Source organism: Diaporthe amygdali (assembly GCF_026229845.1).
Source record: "Diaporthe amygdali strain CAA958 chromosome Unknown NODE_59_length_222216_cov_65_098826, whole genome shotgun sequence".
Taxonomy (NCBI): domain Eukaryota; kingdom Fungi; phylum Ascomycota; class Sordariomycetes; order Diaporthales; family Diaporthaceae; genus Diaporthe; species Diaporthe amygdali.
In genome coordinates this window covers 161,301-181,186 of record NW_026517079.1, presented here as the reverse complement: position 1 = coordinate 181,186, position 19,886 = coordinate 161,301, and the positions used below count along the sequence as shown (strand labels likewise).

Here is a 19,886-nt window from a genome sequence, read left to right as displayed (position 1 = left end):
CCAAACAGGCCAAACAGGCAGGTGATACAGTAGTCTCCCTGCGACTTGTTGCTGGGTTTGCACGGTATGAGACTATGACACTACCAAACCTCAGAAATCCTGCAGGAGGACATTGTCATTATCTCACTACAATAATAATCAGGGCCCCCACTGGCGACTAAAATACCTACAGTGCAGTATGCTCTAGATCCCGTCCTCGGCCTAGTGTCCAGTGTCAATCTCCCTGCTGTGCCTGCTAATAAGACCAGACCCAAGCTTCAGCACCCAAAAGGGAAGCCCTGCCCTCCCAGGGCCGTGGGCCTTGGGCCATGATGGGCCATGATGGGCCATGGCAGACGGTGTCACGCCCAGGATCCTTGGGCGAGCAGATACATTGCTGTTAGTGCAGGCCGGAGCGAGGTCCGCTTTTGGAGACTAACGTGCTACTCCAAGCCACTCACCAGCCAGCACCAGTCCCATTAGGCGGAATTGGGCAAGATGTCCTTCCTCCCGGCCGGGGTGCGTTATCTAGCAGCTAGCACCTGTACCGCAATTTACCTGCCAGTCCACCCATCCACCCTGCCAGGCCTGCCCTCCCAGGACTGCCTTTCTTTGGACGCTGGCCCAATCTCGCTTCTGCTGCTAGACTTCTTCAGCCTCCGATCCGATACCTTCTTCAACCTCCCAGAGCTCCTTTCTCCATCCGCTGCGTACCTTCAAGTCCAGAATCCAGTCTGGCTGACGGGCGACGCGGCTTGCACCTCCTTCGCGTCTACTTCGACCTCGTGCCCGCCTGGGAACCGCCTCTCTTGCTTGCACCCAAGTGAGAGTCGCCTTGCATCTGCTTTACCTGCCCACCTAGGTCACCACAGCATCATCAGCCCCCCGTTCGACCTCCTTTTGGCGCGCGAGCGGCACCCTCATCTCCCGACCGAGATCAGCCCCTGGTCGAATCTGCGAGCTCGAAATTACCCAACTTGCTTACTCGAGAAACACCTCCGACACACTTGACCACAACCACAACTATTCATTCTCGACAACATCGTTGTCGACAAGCTGAATTGGTCCTCCCTCAGGCCTGCGACCGTCGAAAGAGCTACGGGACACTGAACACGGTCTGGAGCCCCCGTTGACTGCGACTACAGAGGTATGTGAGGTTTTCCCACAGTTTCCATCCAGACAGAACGCGACCATGGGCATTCGTTCGCCCATGGTCCTCCCCACGCCAACTCAGCAGGTCATCATCGCCCCCGAAACTTTTCATGCATTGCGCTCTCCGGGAACAACCCCCGTTCAGCTCTGGGCCAGGCCCTTGGCTTTCGCAATGACAAGATGGCCGGGGATTCGCCCAAAATGATGCCGTCAATCATTCCGCGCCCATCTACACAAGCTGGCCGTCGAACCCACGTGCTCTACTCCAATGCTGACCAATGTGATCGCAGGCCTGATCCCAGTTGCCAGCGTAGATCCCATCATCGAGCTCAAACGGCGAAATGTCCCGAGACCTAATCGAGAAAACCCAAGACGACTACGACAGCTCAAGAGAGAAAGAAATTGCATCAGCAGGGGACGGATCATCCTCCAAAAAGGGTCGACTGTTGAAGGTTCCTTCCAGATCATCGTCCAAGAAGCGCCAATCGTCACCTACCTCGACGGGACTGAGCGGAGCGACTGCGAGCGAATCCAGAGATAGCATCGGTGGGCGCTCGAAAGAGTCAAAGGCAAGCATTATGGGTCGCCACAGGAACGGCAGCGCGTCCAGCAACCGATCGGCTATCGATGCCAACCAGGCGGCAACTCCTGGCAACTCGGTGCCGAATACATCCAATGCGCCAGTCCAACGGAAAAAGAAGGGCGGCCTTCTATCCTTGTTTTGCTGCGGTGTTCCTGACGATGCTCACGTGGTGGACAACGAGCCGGCAGATGCCCCGACTCACAAAGTTGAGAAGCTGCCCCCACGACCAACAACTGCCAGTCGAAGGGCTCAGACTCCCTCGGAGCATACTGCGGCCAGCAAATCCCAAACGCAGGAGAAAGATGCGTCACAGACACAAAATCCTCCCGAGCCTTCCAAGGCACAGAGAGTCTCAGGTGCTACTACTCAGGACCAGTCAACTCTTGCAGAGGAATCGAAACAATCGACACTGATAGGAACAGCTCCAACAGTGACTGTTGAACCACCTCGCTCTCAAGAGGCTGAGGCCGGTGCTTCAGCTTCGGAAGGTCCTGTTGCCAAGGACGGGGATGGGGATACCGAGATGGTTGATGCTGCGGCCCTCCAGGCGACCGAGCCACCACAACCGGTCGACTCTGAAGACCTTTCGAATTTACCACCCCCTCCTGCTCCAATGCCAGACGCGCCCACTGCGCCTCAAAATGAGGGTGGTATGATTGTCGCAACAGATCAACCCCTTCAAGAAGCTCTGTTGCCACCCATACAACCACATTTCAAGGGCAGGAAGTGCCTTGTCCTCGATCTGGATGAGACTCTAGTCCACAGTTCCTTCAAGGTAAGTTCCATACTCAGTCATCGTTCATAGGCTCAAGCGCTGACAAAACTTAGATTCTCCACCAAGCCGATTTCACGATACCCGTGGAAATTGAGGGCAACTACCACAACGTGTACGTGATCAAGCGGCCAGGTGTAGACCAGTTCATGAAGAGAGTGGGCGAGCTCTACGAAGTTGTCGTGTTCACAGCGTCGGTGTCCAAGGTATGTCTCCCCGCCAAAGTCTACCCGGTGTGCTCTGCTGACGGAAAACACAGTACGGCGACCCTCTGCTGGATCAATTGGACATTCATGGCGTCGTCCACCACAGGTTATTCCGAGAGAGCTGCCACAACCACGGTGGCAACTACGTGAAGGACCTCGCCAAGATCGGTCGAGACCTGAAAGACACAATTATCATCGACAACTCCCCCACATCCTACATTTTCCACCCGCAACATGCCGTCCCTATAAGCAGCTGGTTTTCCGATGCGCACGATAACGAGCTCCTAGACTTGATACCCGTCCTTGAAGACCTGGCCGGCTCGAACGTGCAAGACGTCAGCCTTGTCCTCGACGTGACTCTTTGAGAGAGTTAATACTTTTCTATGTTCTTCTTTTTCAATCCACCTTTGCGCCTGCCACCTGCGACAATCCGATATCCCAAACCATACGAGGTACATCGTCGTCACGCAGGGGACAACGCATTACGTTGCGTCAGTGTTTTCGAGTTTGCTCATAGCGGAAGGCGTTGGGAAGTGCATCGCCAGTTGCGACTGGTATAGACCTCTACTGTTTAATGCATATAAATAGTAAGGCTCTCGCAGCGATGTCCTGCCAGCCTGGAGCAAGAGTTTGGGGAAGAGGATAGGGTGCGGATTCTCGACAACGAGTCCAGGTGAACCACGCTTCCCTGTGCGCCCTTGCTGGGGATGACATTCGGAGCAGATCAGCGACAGGACACGGGGAAGCGGGAAGCAGTGGGCGAAGCAGTGCCAGCATTCGGAGCGAGCATCTTCTGTTCGACAAGGAGGGCCTCAACAAGCCTCGAGCCTCCGAGCGGCGGGAAGGGGAGACTAAAAGAGGACATACCGACCTTTACTATTACTTTTGCCATTGCGCCAGAAAAAGGGGAGCAGCCTGATGATTTTGCGTGTAAAAAGGAGGAACAAGCGACCAGGCTGGCAGGCATTCGGCATTTTCTGAGGCTTCTATTACCACATGTTCTCCCCGACTGCAGGGAAACTCACACCTTTCTATTTCATTTGTCGATTCACCATTCCCCAAACATTACTGCTGTTTGCTTACTTTACATATACAAGACAAGAAGACACAGGTGTCTGCAAGCAGACAGAAGGGGAATATTATAGTGCTGTGAACCTTAACCTCTATCGTGCTTTCGGTCTACTTCAGCCGTTCTGTGTGTACTTGCATTGCTTGGTTTAATGACATGAAAGATTTGAAGCTCTTACAAGATGAAGAAACGGCGTTGAATCAAGGAACACAACGGGATAGTAGAACCAAGCTAGAGAAACGCGCCGAACCACGTGCTGGGACGGCAGGGGACAGACGGGCAGAAGACCAGCATCATATCAAGCGACCCCGGGAGTCAGGAATATGCACGATGATCCAAAGCTTATTGTAAACCTATTCCAAATATCTGGCAGCTGGTGGTGGAGAAGGCGTCCATAACGTTACGTACCCTACCTATCTGCGGGTGAGGTGCAACATCGGCCTGGATGAAGAGACCGGGCAATCCCGAGATGACAGAGCTGGGACAGTGAGGCCAGGTGGTTGGTGGTCAAATCCATGGTTCCGAAATTCAAGCATGCCCAAAGACGGACCAAAATGAACAAACGGTCACTAGAATTGATCTAGAACTGGGCCAGTTTGCAGATCCCCATGTGAAGCCAAAAAGAGCTCCATATCCAGATGGATCCGTTTTCATATGCTATTCCAGGGTCCTTCCTCTGACCTGATGCAGGGGTGGTCCTGGGCAGCTGGCGCTGGAATGGAGGTCGGATGAACCTGAGCCGACTGTCCGGCCTGCCGGCCTGCTGCTACTCGTAGCTGCTGCTGGCTGCTGGTGCCGGCTGCTGGGACGGAGTACGTACCCTGCTGTGGGCAGATCTGGCTAGCGTCAGTCCTTCTTGGCCTTGCGCTCTCAATTGAAGACACCTGTTTGAATGAATTTCTGGGGGCCAGCACCTGCAGCCATTGAGTAGAGCTCCATTCACGCGACACACACCACCATCCAGCAAGCCATCACTGCTTCCTTTCCATTCCTTCGAGTTCACGAACAACCAGAAGCTTGACTCTGCCCTTCTCAATTCTCTTGCCGCACCTCGTTCTTTACCTTTTTAATCACCCTCGGTCAAAATGGTATGTCTTCCCCTGTCCACAAGAGGTTCATTGAGCAGAGTGCGCCCGCGCATCCCATCGCGAAATGGCTCGCCTCCCATTGCCATCACCGCCCTCTCTCCCCTGCCTTGGCCGTCCCGAGCTGGACATCTTGTAGCTAACCATTCGCTCTCTCCATACGCAGTCTTCCCCTCGTCCCGCATCCCCGGTGAACTCACCACCCGCCTCCGGCCAGTCCACCGCCCGCCCGGACTCCCCTCCACCACCGGGCGGAGCCCGCGCCGTCATTCGCAGACGGGCCGCTGCCGACCAGAAGGAGAAGATTGCCAATGCGCGGCCCAACAGCACGCGCTCGGCCGGCGCCGGCGGGAGCAGCTCGACGATGCTGAGTACGAATCGCCCCTGCCCCATTCATTTGGTCGACGCCACTCGCGGCGTCGACTCCCCTGGATGAGCCACACCTTGTTCGAAGATCCTCATGCGTACTCTTGCTATCATGCTGGCCGGTGGCACTTTAGCGGAGACGCACGATGGTTATTGGACAAGTGGTGTCATTCAAGGAACCCCTCTTAAGAGATGACGAACTTCTTGCTAACGAGTCTCGCTATAATAGGGCTCTACACCGACGAGTCTCCCGGTCTCAAGGTTGACCCCGTGGTCGTGTTGGTGCTGTCTCTGGTCTTCATCTTCTCTGTCGTTGCCCTCCACAGTAAGTTGGCCCCATACTAATGAAAGAGAAATGTGGCCATTCTAACCTCTTTCCAGTCATTGCAAAGATCACTCGCAAGTTCTCGAGCTAGATGGTTGCCGATAGGTTATTGCGGGTAATGGGCAATAAGTCCGCCTACAAGAAAGGAGTGAGACGACTTGATGTGAAATATTGCTGGCTGCACGAAGGAAGCCATAAATAGGCAACGGGCCTAGATGTGAGGAACGACGCTACAATTATTCTGCAGCAATGATGCGGCCGAAGATCCTCCCTAGCACGAGACATTTATTTTAGGCGTCAGATGGGTTGTGGGCACTTGAATTGGAACTGCATTTGGGAATGATACCGAATCACACAGTATATTACAACCAGCCTGCGGTGTGATAGTGACAGCACAGAGGTGTAGCGCCTCCGAGCTGTAAGGTACGAAAGTCTAGAAGATTCCCGCTATGGAACCTCCACACAACGCTACTCTGAGCCTCCATGTGCAGTGCTTGTTCAAGTATGCGAATAGAGACGATGCTCCTTTAAGCTTATTTGGTACGCGAAGTCAAAGCTGACCCGACGGATACGGGAATTGGATGATGGGCCGGACCGTTCCAGCTTGCATCGACTCCGGAGCCATGCACTCCAACGGATTCGGAATGCACATGGCAAGGGACTCGTCATGGACCACCACACCTTATTCCTTGCAGCAGTAGTAGGTACTTGGCTTATCGGAGGATTCTGTACTTCAACCTCATCCACGTTCAGCCTTGCGATGTAAGGTTCTTACATGTTCTAGGCGTTCTTAGAACGTGGGTCAGCAGGGGTCCTTTTCCTCTTTGATTTACTTTTTCTGTTTTCAAAGCAAAGATGTTGAATCTAGAGAAGCTGAGCATAGTGGAGAGCATGTCGAGGCTCTGTCTTGAATAGTCGTTGTTTGCAAATTGTTGCTCGTATTATCCTCGGATTTGCGTATACGCGCTAAACGCCTTTGTCGTATGGAACCTGTCGTATACAAGGTGGCTTGATTGGCCTGCCCCCTGGAGCCAGCGCCTGATAGAGCGATGCAGCGCCACACTAGACGTCGTCATAGCCCGACTCTGGCTGGCTTTGGGAATAGGACCCTGACCTCTCAACGGTAAAATGAACTGGCACAGAAGGACGGAGCCAAGACGGAGTCAGGTTTGACAGGTCCATGCCCACTTGCATGAGGCAACCCTTTCAAACATAGGCGTCTATAGGACCAGCTGTACAATAAATAATCGCTGCTCTGCTCTCCCCAAGGATGGGCCTACCAAGCTTTCCAAGGTTTCCACTAACAGTCTACTTTACCAGTCCTGGCGATCCTCTATAAACCAACCAAACTACCCCTCCATAGCAGTTACCCGCAGCCGGTGACGTCCCAGGCTGAGCTGCACTTGGCTTCGCATGACGATCACTTCTTGTCTTTCTGCCAGCTTTCTCTATGGACTGATTTCCAAGTTCGCCTTCCTGTCCCCCGATTTCCTGCATCCATCCCATACCAGGGTCCTGGTACCAGAGCTTGGCGGGTCTTGTTCTACTCCTGGCCTGCGCTGACTCGGTACTCCTTCTTTCTCTCAAGACCTTCCCACCCTCAACCAGAACTCGAATCCGAGCACGATGGTCGAGAAGCACAACCCTGAGAACTTGTCCCGGCAGTCCACCTTGCGGCAGACTGCTGGGGTATCGGATGGCTTCAACTACAGCCATGACAACGCGAGCAGCCCCTTGGACCTGGGCGCGAGTGACGAGGCGCCTCCGGCCTATGGCGAGGTGCATGATCAACTAAACTTGTCCCAGGCTGGGTTTAATGCCGGTGCTGCAGTCACAGGTGAGCTGCGGCCGTGGGATCGACGTCCTCAAAGCCCCATGGGCACTCTGCTAAAGCTTTCACTCAGATGATGGTCGTGTCAACATCAATATCAGCCAGACCAACCGGAGGCTGTCTGAGCTTTTGGCCCCAGCCTTGAAGAGTCAGCTACTGCCATCTCAGAAGACTCCTTCAGGGCCTCTACCACCAGCATACATACCACCCAGCCTGGGTGGCCTACCTGGTCAAACACCACCTCCCAAACTAAATCTGGTCATCCAGATCGTCGGCTCACGTGGTGATGTCCAGCCATTTGTTGCGCTAGGAAAGGTGTTGAAAGACACTTACGGACACAGGGTGCGGATTGCGACTCATGCCACCTTTCAGAAGTTTGTCGAAGAGAATGGACTGGAGTTCTTTTGCATCGGTGGTGACCCTGCCGAGCTCATGGCCTTCATGGTGAAGAACCCCGGTCTCATGCCTGGAATTGACGCGCTCAAGAGCGGCGAGATCACCAAGCGGCGGAAGGGCATCGAGCAGATTGTTCTTGGAACCTGGCGTTCCTGCATCGAGGCTGGTAATGGACTGGGCCCGCCCGTCGAGACGGACCTATCAAACGAGCCCCTGGGAGATGACTACAGTCTACCTGGAAACCCTGAAGACAAGCCGTTCGTGGCCGATGCCATCATTGCAAACCCGCCAAGTTTTGGCCATATTCACATCGCTGAGAAAATGGGTATACCGTTGCACATGATGTTCACGATGCCGTGGTCACCCACGCGAGCATTCCCACACCCTCTAGCCAACATCCAAAGTACCGATACTGATACTGTTATGACCAACTTCGTCTCCTACGCCCTAGTAGAGATGATGACATGGCAAGGATTGGGGGATGTCATTAATCGCTTTCGGACCAAGGTACTTGACCTCGAACCACTGTCCCTGATCTGGGCCCCAGGCCTTCTGTCACGCCTACAAATCCCGACGACATATTGCTGGTCTCCAGCCCTCATCCCTAAACCTAACGACTGGGGGCGCGAAATTTCAATATCCGGCTTCTATTTCCTCGACCTAGCCACTTCCTACACGCCCGAGCCCGAGCTGGCAGCCTTCCTTGAGAGTGGTCCACCTCCTGTCTACATTGGCTTCGGCTCCATCGTTGTCGATGACCCTAACAAGCTCACGAGAATGATCTTCGATGCCGTCACTCAGGCAGGAGTCCGAGCTCTTGTCTCTAAGGGATGGGGCGGCATTGGGGCCGACTCTGTGGGTATTCCTGAAGGTGTTTACATGCTGGGCAATTGCCCGCATGACTGGCTGTTCAAGAAGGTGTCTTGTGTGGTCCACCACGGTGGTGCCGGCACATCTGCCGCAGGCATCAAGACTGGGACGCCGACCGTTGTGGTCCCATTCTTTGGTGATCAACCGTTCTGGGGGGCCATGATCGCGAAGGCTGGCGCTGGCCCGGCTCCCATCCCTTACAAGCAGTTGACTGCGGAGAAGCTGGCCGAGGCCATCACCTCGGCTTTGAAGCCTGAGACCCAAGCAAGGGCAAAGGAGCTTGGTGAGAAGATTAGGCAAGAGAAGGGCGCAGATCAGGGCGCCAAGAGCTTCCACGACTTCCTCGATTACGACAATCTGCGGTGTTCTATCGCTCCTAGTCGTACAGCTGTCTGGCGCGTCAGGCGAACGAAGGTCCGACTGAGTGCTCTGGCGGCAGCGGTACTTGTGAAAGAGGGTCTACTGCGCTATGCAGATCTGAAACTGTAGAGCTCCCTATTCTAGGTCGGTCATACTACTTTGCTAACTGATTTTCAGGTATCGTTCTCAAGAGCACGACACAGAAGAGCAGCCATGGGATCCGATATCCGCTGTAACGGCAGCCCTTGTAGGAGACATGGGGAGCATCGCCATGGCTATTGGTGACATACCGAGAGATTGGTACAAGACTGTGAAGAAGTCCTCTAGTGGATCGGTCACTCCAAAGAAAGACGACAGCTCAGCAACATCGAACGATGCTGCCTCGTCCTCTCAGCTCACGCTTCCTTCCGATGGGGCTAGCACCTGGTCAGCCCAACCGTCGGCACTCCTGAGCCCTCCGGCGCAGTCGGACACATCAAGCTCCCAAGGCCGAGACCCATCTATCCTAGGAGGATCTACGCTTCAAGCCTCCAGTGCTTCAAAATCTCCCGTCAGATCTCCTACCAGGTCCGCCACTTCTCCGTCACCTTCAGGCCCCAGCAGCTCCCAAGGTGGGAAGCCGAAGAAGAACATCGACGTCGAGACCGCGCTTGGAATGGGCCTTGACACTGGCAAGAACGTCACCCGTATCGTCGAGACAGGATTCAAGTCTCCGATGAATTTCTGTATGGGGCTGGCCAAAGGGTTTCGCAACGCGCCTCGATTGTACAATGATGACACTATCCGCAAACCGGACAAAGTCACCGGGCTTGGCAGCGGAGTGGTGGTTGCGTGGAAGGAGCTCGGTCTCGGTTTCTACGACGGCGTCTCCGGGCTGGTAACGCAGCCATACAAAGGAGCACAGAAGCAGGGCGGTCAGGGATTCATCAAGGGTGTGGGTAAGGGTATTGGTGGGTTGATCCTCAAGCCTGCTGCTGGTGAGTGAATCTGAACAGTGCAAGATGCGATGCGGCGACACTGACTGCTCTCTAGGCATCTGGGCGATACCCGCATACATGATGAAGGGCGTGCACGCAGAAATCAGATCGAAGTTCCACCACAGCGTAGACAAATACGTGGTCACCTCGCGAATACTGCAGGGTCAAGCTGATCTTCGCTCTGCTAATGTTGAAGAGATGCAGGACATCATCGTGCGGTTCAACTCCATGAGCTCTGAATTGAGGGGCTTGTATGTCCTCAAATACAAAGAGAAGGTTGGCGCCAACGAAACACCCTCTGGCCTGGCATCGACCGCATCCCAGGATGATCTCGATAGAATTCCGGACTCACCACCAAAAACGGGCTTCTGGAACACAAGGCACATGTCGTTGGAGGAGAGAAGGAAGCTGCACGAGCAGAGGGACGCGTGGAAGAAGAAGAAGAGGGAAGAAGCGGCAGCAGGGGTTCAGCCTACCGCGGAGCCGGAAGATCCCGGCATGGAGCGAGCCATCCGCGAATCCGTCAACCAGACATCCCGCGGCGACCCCAATGAGGACGCCATGATCGAGGCCCAGATCCGCTCTAGCGTCAAGGAGATGCGGCGCATCGCGGAAGAGCAGAAGCAGCAGGAGCAGCAGAGGCAGATGGGCGACTGGAAGCAGAGGCCGTCGGAGCCAAGTGAGCCGCCCGCGTGGGCGGACGAGAAGAGGGTCGGGCTCGGTGCCGGCGGCGAGGAAATCACGGACGAGGAGTTTGAGGCGCTGATCGCGGAGGCGGCCAGGCAGAGTGTCATTGCGCAAGGGCACAGCACCGAGGACGAGTCCTTTGAGCGAGCCCTGCAGGAGTCGAGAGAGACTGCGCAGGGCCACGGGGAGGGTGGCCAGGACGAGGAACTGCGCAAGGCACTGGAGGAGTCTGAGCGAGCGCACCAGGCGGACCTCGCGCGCAGGACGACCGAGAGGTCCGAGGAGGAAGTGATCATGGAGTACGTCAAGAAGCAGAGCTTGGCTGAGGAGGAGTTCCGGAGGCAGAAGGCCAAGGGAAAGCAGCCTGAGGGCGCTGGTGGAGATGATGAAGACGACGAGGATCTGAAGAAGGCCATCGAGGAGAGCTTGACTCTGAGTGGCAAGCAGGGCGGCCCTTCTGCATAAATGGGGGCAGATAACGTTTTTGGCATTCTTTACCCAATCGGTCTGCCTACTTGTTGTTTTGGATTTCATACACAGAGATATCCCATCGCGCAGTACAATCGGTCATAGCACGGTGAAATTCCTTTCGAACAGACAATACAGACGTTAGAAAAGACAGACGTCCTGCATTCACGGTCTAAGACTCCTGGGCCTGGAGCCCTTCGAGGACAGCCTTGTTTCCTAGTTCCCACGCCGGGGTGATTATCTGGCTGCTGACCCTCCATGGGTTGACCCCTTTAGCTTCCAGTTCTGGTAGACGAACGACTTCAATGATGGCTTGGCCCTGGATGTTAAGCATCAGCATGGAGATCCACCGGAGAAAGAGACGATGATTTCGCCCAGGCACGGCTTACCCCGTTCTGCAAGAGGCTGCTCCCTCCGCTGGCTCCCTGGCGCACCATCGACGCGCCACACTGGCCGAGGACTGTGCACTTCTCAGGAGGCGTTGACGATGAGCCGGGCTGGGGCAGCTCGATTATAAGGTATCTGGTCCGTGTCAGTGTCCCAACTGCACAACTCAGGGCTTTGTTGGAATGGGGGGATATATGACTACCCGTAGAGATGCTGTGAAGAGTCGAAACTCTCACAAAGCTTCTTCGCCTGCGCCGCCCACGCCGGGCCGGTGACGGTGAAGGGCTCGCCGCCCAGGATCTTGGAGTAGTCTACGTGCAGCTCAGGAGCAAAGACTTCATCGCGCAGCCCGGCTTCTGAGCGGGTATCGTAGTACCATGCCTTTAGTTTCGTCTATTAGTCATTCGAATCAACAGGGTGAATTGTGACACTATTCGCACCAGCTTCGTCACTGTGTCATGGATATTGGCGCGATCTAAAAGATAGTCCGTGGCGGTATAAGTCGACATCTTGTCAGATTTAAAGAGCGAGATTCGTATGTGGCTGGTTCAATAGTCTTGATTCTTGCGTCCTCTTTTCTTCTTCTTTTTTCTTCTTCTTTTTAGCGAGATGTCTCCTCCTTTTTAAACCCCTCAATACGGGATACAGCGTGATTGAATTTCTATCACCTAATAGACAACGCATTGTTCGCTGTTGATGCGTGCTACAAGTCTTGTCAACTCGGACGTAAGCCATTTCCTCCTGTCCTCATCAAGTCGAACCCCGATAAAGACCGTAAACGCCGGACTTGGGTCGTGGGGTAGTACGATGCCACCCAGTGACATCTCACCCTCGCCATTCAGGATAATTGGAAATCCAAATTGACGGAAACACGCATGGGTCGGATAGACTTTTAGGTCTTTGGCTGCTGTTGCCCGGTGAGTTGACGGAGGCGGCACGCAGACACCTGGCCATTCAACTCCTGGGCAGAGGTCACATTTGAAGCACACAACACAGCTAGGATTAGTTTGAGTCGGCAACAACTTTCCTTTTGGAGATTATGTTTCTTGATCTTCAATTGGAACTATATCTATTATAAATCCATACATGAGAGCCCGTGCGTTGCATAGCATTCATGTCAATCTAAACAGATGGGCCGACTAGCTGATGCCCACAGCGCATGCAAAGCTTTCATTTCCATGAGTCGCTGAATAAAACTGGCATTACTCAGGAGATATGTCTATAGAAATCCAATTGTCAATAACCATCAGTTATTGACAGCTGGGCTAATTAAGGTCGATCCTAAAAACACGTCAGCGTTCGCACGGCACACACAATGTGTTGGCAGGTTTACTCACCGCCATCCGGATAAAGGATTTGACCATTATAGAAAAGTCCGCCCTTTCCAGCCAAGAGCAGAATCGTAGCCCCCATGTCAGTGTCGTGACCTGTTCTGCCGGCAGGGTTCGTCGACTTGGTGTTAAGCTGGCTCTTGTTTTCCTCGTCTGAAGACCCGGCCGTCATCTCGCTCGGGAACAGCCCAGGTGCAATCACGTTGACTCGGACCGGCACATCTTTGAATGTGGTCGCCAACATGCGGGACAGGTGAGTGAAAGCGGCCTTGGACGTGGCATAGGCAAATTGCCCTCGGCTGGAGCCTTTCATGGCTCCGGAAATGGAAGAAACATTGACAATCTGCGATGAGTAGCCGGGCTTCTGGGAACCTCCTTTGCCGAGAAGCGGTAGGAAAGCCATCGACATAAAGTACTGTGCTGCAACGTTCGTCCTTAACGTCTCGGCCCATTGCTCCTCCTTGGTCTGGAGGAAGTGCTCTGAGATGGCCTTCGCGTCCTTGTAGTCTGGCTCGCCATTCGCCGCTGGTAAACATTAGCAAGGCAACCCCAATATCAACACCTGTTGGGGAAAATTTCCACTCACAGAATTTCGTATCATCGTCCCTCGCAATGCCGGCATTGTTGACCAGCAACTGAATGCCATTTGGCTCCTGGCTCTCGAGTTCCTTGGCTAAGCGAATGGTCTCTTCCTTCTTGCTGATATCGCCGACCAAGGGATGGATACTGCCGGGCCCAGTGCTGTACACTTTGGCTGTCTGCTTCAAGACATCTTCCCGACGGCCTGTGATATACACCTTTGCTCCATTAGATTGCAGAGCCTGTGTTATCATAAGGCCTATGCCAGTGCCGCCACCGGTCACAACCGCTGTGATGTGGGACACATCGAACAGCGAGTTGGCCTGAAGGTCTTTGTTTTCTGTCTTTCCTACCGAGGTGGTCAGTAAGTATTCTTCCGTATTCAAAGAGAAGAAGTACCTGTCGCCATGGTTGCCCTGGATACTATTGTTGGACTAGTGGGGGATCTGAATGCGCTGCGAACTAGAACAGGGGAAGAGAGCTTTGATAAAAGACGTGACATGACTAGTAAAGTATCTCTGGGGTCAACGGCGTTTGATGCAAAGAACTTTCAAGAGTATAAGTACGCATCATCCTCTAGAGACATGTAGTAGACCGGGAGTTTATGACGACACGACATAGCTCATCCCAAATCCACACCCACGGCAGATCGACGTAATCGACGCATCACTCCAAATTTGATCAACAAAAACCTACTAGACTGCTAGTAAAAAAATGTACAGACCTCCAGAGATTCCAAAATTTTGATCAGATGGCATCGGTTGTAGAACAAGACCGAAGAGGAATTATCATACACACCGAGTAGTCTTTACTTGAGTTAGCATGATCGCCGTTCTAAAATGGTCCATTCCGCACCTAAACGGGATCTAGAAATGCACCGCCAGGCGAACTTTCCCCATTACCCTCGTGAAGAACACAAATATTTGATATGGGATTCATTCTTTCTTAGAACTTGAAGCGAGAACAATCGTATTGATGGGCCATGTAGATGCCTCACAGTGAGACAAGACCTCTTTATTCTCCGGCTGGACCCGTGGACGAGTTCAAAACCAAGTGATCGTATCTATCCGCCCTTGAAACGAGCTCAAGTTTCCTCAATGGATTCCAGAGCACACGATACCAAATTCAAAGAATGGCTTCCTGAGATGGCTTTGGCTCGAAATTAATTTTTTGGGAAAATCGCGTCTCCCTCTTTGTCACTAGTCAGCCTCTTCTGCTCTGTAGTTCTCTTTGTGAAAACATTCGTCTACTGTTTTCCGCTCCACCTGGGAGGAGCAGGGGGGAAATAAGGAGAAGAAAGCGGTATTGCTTGAAAGTCTCCGGCTTCCAAACTGAGAATTTGTTTCATTTCCCAAATTGTCCATGCTTATGTCTGGGCAGGGACAAAGAGTATCTACGTGCAGTCTTGTGTTGCATCCAAATGACAAGTACCCGCACGTTTACGATAATCAATTGAGTTAAGATCCTATCTCTACCCCTTTTCAGTCGGAAATCTAATATGATCAAGCCCCCAGGGGCTGCTGCTACTAAGGCTAACGCTTGCTTTGTCGAAGGCGCTCTGGGATCACGACACGAGTTTGCACACAATGGCTCATCCGAGGCCGAAAAACACGGAGTAGACGTGATTTCTCTCCCTGTGGTATTCATCATGTCCCTCTGGACTCATAGTATTTCTCTGGTCGAATATATATAATAATAGCCACAAGGAGTGATGGGTATCCCGAGGTGTTGCTCTCAATTCCCAGAGTCTGGACATATGATGAAGTTGCTGCAGGAGACTCGGATGAAGATACCCCTATCGACTGGATTCTCAACGAAAATATGCCTCTTTTTTCAGTTCAAAGTCATGAGCCAGTGCCTCCTCTCCTCATTCGGGGTGGAGGCCGTAAGCTGCAGCTCAAAAACCATTCCTACCAGCCACGGGCCCTTTTGCAGAGGACCAAGGAACTTTTTGAGTGTGAGAAGCTTCTTGAAAGTAACCAGACTATTTACCGATCCAAATTTGTCAACTTCGTCAAGCGCGAAGCAAAACCAACCCAGGAGTCGCTTCAGCATCTCATGCGGTGTCTGGACAACTTCTTCTTCTCGGGCCATCTGACTGGAGGCAAACACCGCCGCGTCACGCTTGAATTCCGGGCAGACATATTCGACCAGATCGGGAAGCTTGAAAAAGGCGAACAAGCCGTTTGGGGCCTCACAGAAGTGACAGACAAGGGAGATACCTCAGCCTTGAAAGCGAAGATCAGTATCGACGCCAGCCACCCCAAACTAAAGCGAGGAGGCATTGTCATGCGGTCCTTGATTGACGTGCTGGAGACCCTGGTTCATGAGATGGTCCACGCCTATCTTCGAGTGTTTGTCTGCCTTTGCGATGAGTGTCAACGGGCCCTCGGTGCCACGGGCCATGGAGCCGTGTGGCAGGAGCTGAAGCAGGTCATGTCTATTACTATCAGAAGTTGGGACACGACTTTACAGAACTTCTACCTCGACGATTGGGATCGATTGGATGCATCGTAAGAGGCCTGAACGTAACAATCTGTTTTAGTAGAGACCACGACGGGCAGGGCAGGCAGACGAGATGAGGTGGGGCGTTTTGAAATGTTCACAGGCGTTATGATAGCTACTTAGGCACACAGAAAATAACAGTTCACGGTGGAGAATCAAGAGCTTGTCTATTCCAATGACGACAAACACTGCTTTTCTGGTCTATTACTTCATACATTAGGGCTATCGTGCTCTTCTCATCATCATATCATGCAGTCTTTCCAGGATATCTGTTGCTTCATACTTTCCCCCAATCTTGGCTTTCCTGTGCCACCCGTCTAATGCAAAAACCTCACAAGGTTGGAATATCCAAAATCTACTCGTTCTTGTAAATGCCATCTTTACAAAGCAGCGCAATCTTCTTGAATAGCCGCCTCCATTCCAGCGGGTCGCCCTTGATCTTGACGAACCGCACCTCGAGCAGCTCTGCGCCGGAGCCGTCGGGTATCATGAACATGTCCACCATGATCTCACCGTGGAGGCTTTGGTTTCGCCCGTCTACTGTCTTCACCTTCATCGAAGTGATATGATCCCTCGAATGCAAGTTCACTACCGGGGGCTGCAGCGGGACGTTCAGCTGGTGTAACGCGTCACTCAGCATCTGAACTAGGAGTTGTGCCGGCATATGAGAGTAAAAACGTGTGAGTGAGTAGGCAGGCACGATATCTCTGAAACGGCGCGCATGCTGTGTCAAGCTGACGGGGACGCCGGGTGTGTGGCTGAATTGGCTCATTGTCGGCTCATCTGCCAGCACATCGAACGAGTGGCTCGTTCTGCTGCCAACGGAGAGGTTGGCACCTGCAGCGGGCTGAGTCGATGAAATGGCTCCATTAATGGACCGCATGGTTGGCCTTTCCCAATCAAATGCGACATCGTTGATTGGTGTCTCTGGCTGTGTCGCTGAAAACTTGGCTGTGAAGTCGGCCGCAGTGGGCTGGCTGTCCAGTTCCATGAAGTCGGCATTTGCCCTCTGAGACGGGGTTGGCTGTTGCGTGAGGTCGATACGAAGGTTCGCGAGCATCTGGGTAGCCAGTTGTATTGGATCCAAGACCCTGCCGTCTGAGGTAAGAAGCTCGTTGTGTCGGGTATACCAGGGATGCTGTCGTATTTGCGCAAACGTGAAGCGCTTTTCGACCTCGATGTTCATCATGCCGCGCAAAAGAGACAACGCTTCTGATGGCACCCTCTCCCACAACTCATCAGTGCTTCGGCCGTTGGTCCGGATGTACTCTCGCCACTCCCATTTCTTCTCAGTCGGCTCCTCCCACGGTGTATTCCCGACTAGAAGCACAAATAAGATGACACCGCATGACCAAATATCCACCAAGTCGGCGCGATATTTCATAGACTTGTCGCCAGAGGCACAGCGGAGCACCTCGGGAGCAATATACGGCGGGCTGCCACACATGGTCGTGCTCTCCTTGGTCTTGCCTTTGTACTGAAACAGAGTCGCCATGCCAAAATCCGCCAGCTTCAGGTTACCGCTGTCTGAGAGCAATATGTTCTCTGGTTTCAAGTCACGGTGTGCAATGCCTTTGGAGTGCATGAAGCTGACACCACTGATGAGCTGTAAGAAATAGACATGGGCGATGTCTCCGGACACGCCCCGGTCGGCCTCAATCTTGTCGAACAGATCTCCGCCGTCAGCAAACTCCATGGCTATCCACCTCCACACGGCGTCCTCTCCGGTAGCGAACCACTCGATGATGTTGGGATGTTGCCCGATGTGAGAGTGAAGCGATACCTCCATGGCGATCTGTTTTGCTGAGATGCGGCCATTTTTGATCGCGTAGTCCTTATGAATGAACTTGACGGCGAAGACTGGTGTCTGTGCCTCGAGAGGAACGGCCTTCCTGATGCTGTAGTGGGTCTGTCAGTATGTAGATAGGGCTGAGATGGGTCTGATTATGTGGGCATGACTTGGGGACGGAGAAGGGCAGCTCACGATGCATATGCCCCTCTACCAATGGTCTTGGACACAACCCTGAAGGGAAGGTCGGATGGCAGAGGGTCCAGTTGGGAGTGCTGCATTTTGACCTGGACAAGTAGTTATGGGCAGGTAGCTCAAATCGCACAGTTTGAGCCTTGTCTTGCCTTGCGTGTAAGTGCACACCAGCTCAATGACGACAGGGGTGGTGAACCCGGTGGGCGGCAACAGAGTAACGAAAATATCTGCGATGAGGCTGCCAACCAGCAATCTCCAATGCGAATTATGCTCAGTGCTATTCATGCATGCAAGGGAACGATGTGGTGTGTCAGTTCACCATGTGGTGGTACAACAACAAGAGGTCGCGTGCTGTTCGCGTAGAGTGAGTCGCGTTCGGAGCGCGGATGAGGCTCTCACAGGCTACAGGCGGGAAAACGGGTCATGGATGTTGTTGACCGAGACCCTGCATGTGCTGGAGACCCAGTGGATTGGCTGAGCAACGCGGTTTCCAAGGGGGTGGGGCCCAAGCTGCACAGGGGGCAGAGGCGAGCCTCTGGCCCTGCTAAAACTCTGGCGGTTGCTGGAGAGCTTAGGTGGGGTCGGGGAGTCCCTGGTGTAAACAATGAGCTCAGGCCCGCAAGCAGACTGAAGGAGTCCCGATCAATGATTTGACAATTCCAAGGTTGGCCAGCCGCTTCCAACCACCACCCTTCTATCTCCCTCTCCTCCTTCAACTTCTCACACCCTTTCTTACAACTGGAGTTATCGCAGCATTGCGCTCGTGCTTTAGAGAATTTGTTTCTTGGTCGGAGGCTTGACTATTCATCAACGGCCATCTCCCTTCGCAGTCTAATTTTTGCCGCGCAGCTTTCACCCAACACCACTTTCTCCCGAAGCATTGATCTCTCAATCCATCCTTGGATACGTGGGCGATATCTCGGCCTGCTATACCTCTCCTGACTAATTTTTGAATTATTCATTGCATCGCGTCTCGTGAACATGGAGGGCCCTCAGACTGCAGGCGGCGTGCTCGGTGGTGCCAGGAAAGCTGATTCTCAGAATGTCACCAAGAGGTACGCAGACAGGAGGGACCAAGCCTTCATCACAGCACAATATATCCGTCTTGGATATATGGGCACAGTAGCATGTTGCTGACACTGCGCTTCTTACAGACTGCAAACAGAGTTGATGCAGCTCATGACCTCCCCTGCCCCCGGAATCTCCGCGTTCCCGGGAGCCGACGGCGACCTGACCAAGTGGCATGCCACCATCAACGGCGTCGACGACACCCCCTACGCCGGCCTGGTCTTCAAGCTGTCCTTCAACTTCCCCTCCGACTACCCCTACAAGGCCCCAGAGGTGCTCTTCCGCACCCCAATCTACCACCCGAATGTCGACTTCTCGGGCCGGATCTGTCTGGACATCCTCAAATCTAAGTGGTCTGCGGCATACAACATCCGAACTGTCCTGCTGAGTCTGCAGAGTCTGTTGGGAGAGCCGAACAAGTGAGTTATATTTTCGATTACTCAGTGGAGGGATAGAGTGGATGGGCCGTGGGGCTCACTTTGGGCTGGCTGGAGGAGGCGCGATTGTGCAATCTATTGGAACGTGTTTGCTAACCCCATCTCTAAGTGACTCGCCTCTGAATGCCGAGGCTGCGGAGCTCTGGGACAAGGACCCGGAGGAGTTCAAGCGGAAGGTGACGGCACGTCACCGCGACATTGACGACGACTGAGTTACTGTATGCATTTTCATTTGGGAGCATGGAGTCAAAGTGTAGAATATGGCATTGGTCACTGGTTTGGAGGTTTCGGCGATTCCGCATTTACAGGGTCGGATAGTTTGGACTAGGGCCGTATGTCTTGTTGGCTTCTGCCATCAGGCATAGAGGTCGTCTCTTCCGCAGAATACATGCATTGGCCTGGGTGCTTTCTTTCGCATATTCCCTCGAAGCATGGGTATCTTAGATACAAGTCGTCCCTCCCCCTTGTC

At 53.4% G+C, this 19,886-nt stretch overlaps 7 protein-coding genes across 7 annotated transcripts; 5 read left to right on the top strand and 2 right to left on the bottom strand.

The window, feature by feature from the left end:
* Positions 1 to 477: 477 nt before the first annotated feature.
* On the top strand, positions 478 to 3,057 carry J7T55_000524 (uncharacterized protein; the record flags this gene model as incomplete). The annotated part of the gene is made up of 5 exons (XM_053135809.1): positions 478 to 802; positions 1,056 to 1,126; positions 1,446 to 2,489; positions 2,543 to 2,692; positions 2,746 to 3,057. 5 exons carry the CDS (start codon positions 478 to 480, stop codon positions 3,055 to 3,057), a joined length of 1,902 nt encoding a protein of 633 aa, XP_052986597.1.
* A 1,789-nt stretch (positions 3,058 to 4,846) lies between these two features.
* J7T55_000523 (uncharacterized protein) lies at positions 4,847 to 5,628 on the top strand (the record flags this gene model as incomplete). The annotated part of the gene is made up of 4 exons (XM_053135807.1): positions 4,847 to 4,849; positions 5,013 to 5,217; positions 5,442 to 5,537; positions 5,594 to 5,628. The coding sequence occupies 4 exons, from the start codon at positions 4,847 to 4,849 to the stop codon at positions 5,626 to 5,628; spliced, it is 339 nt and encodes a 112-aa protein (XP_052986596.1).
* Positions 5,629 to 7,163: 1,535 nt separating this feature from the next.
* On the top strand, positions 7,164 to 11,123 carry J7T55_000522 (uncharacterized protein; the record flags this gene model as incomplete). Its single annotated transcript, XM_053135806.1, has 4 exons — positions 7,164 to 7,374; positions 7,442 to 9,091; positions 9,186 to 9,971; positions 10,027 to 11,123. The coding sequence occupies 4 exons, from the start codon at positions 7,164 to 7,166 to the stop codon at positions 11,121 to 11,123; spliced, it is 3,744 nt and encodes a 1,247-aa protein (XP_052986595.1).
* A 175-nt stretch (positions 11,124 to 11,298) lies between these two features.
* On the bottom strand, positions 11,299 to 13,832 carry J7T55_000521 (uncharacterized protein; the record flags this gene model as incomplete). Its single annotated transcript, XM_053135805.1, has 7 exons — positions 11,299 to 11,445; positions 11,516 to 11,670; positions 11,750 to 11,894; positions 12,191 to 12,474; positions 12,851 to 13,369; positions 13,431 to 13,772; positions 13,823 to 13,832. 7 exons carry the CDS (start codon positions 13,830 to 13,832, stop codon positions 11,299 to 11,301), a joined length of 1,602 nt encoding a protein of 533 aa, XP_052986594.1.
* Positions 13,833 to 15,269: 1,437 nt separating this feature from the next.
* On the top strand, positions 15,270 to 15,940 carry J7T55_000520 (uncharacterized protein; the record flags this gene model as incomplete). The annotated part of the gene is made up of 2 exons (XM_053135804.1): positions 15,270 to 15,308; positions 15,359 to 15,940. The coding sequence occupies 2 exons, from the start codon at positions 15,270 to 15,272 to the stop codon at positions 15,938 to 15,940; spliced, it is 621 nt and encodes a 206-aa protein (XP_052986593.1).
* Positions 15,941 to 16,283: 343 nt separating this feature from the next.
* J7T55_000519 (camk camkl chk1 protein kinase) lies at positions 16,284 to 17,998 on the bottom strand (the record flags this gene model as incomplete). Its single annotated transcript, XM_053135803.1, has 2 exons — positions 16,284 to 17,826; positions 17,913 to 17,998. The coding sequence occupies 2 exons, from the start codon at positions 17,996 to 17,998 to the stop codon at positions 16,284 to 16,286; spliced, it is 1,629 nt and encodes a 542-aa protein (XP_052986592.1).
* Positions 17,999 to 18,893: 895 nt separating this feature from the next.
* Positions 18,894 to 19,629, top strand: J7T55_000518 (uncharacterized protein; the record flags this gene model as incomplete). The annotated part of the gene is made up of 3 exons (XM_053135802.1): positions 18,894 to 18,967; positions 19,067 to 19,399; positions 19,527 to 19,629. 3 exons carry the CDS (start codon positions 18,894 to 18,896, stop codon positions 19,627 to 19,629), a joined length of 510 nt encoding a protein of 169 aa, XP_052986591.1.
* Positions 19,630 to 19,886: the final 257 nt, after the last annotated feature.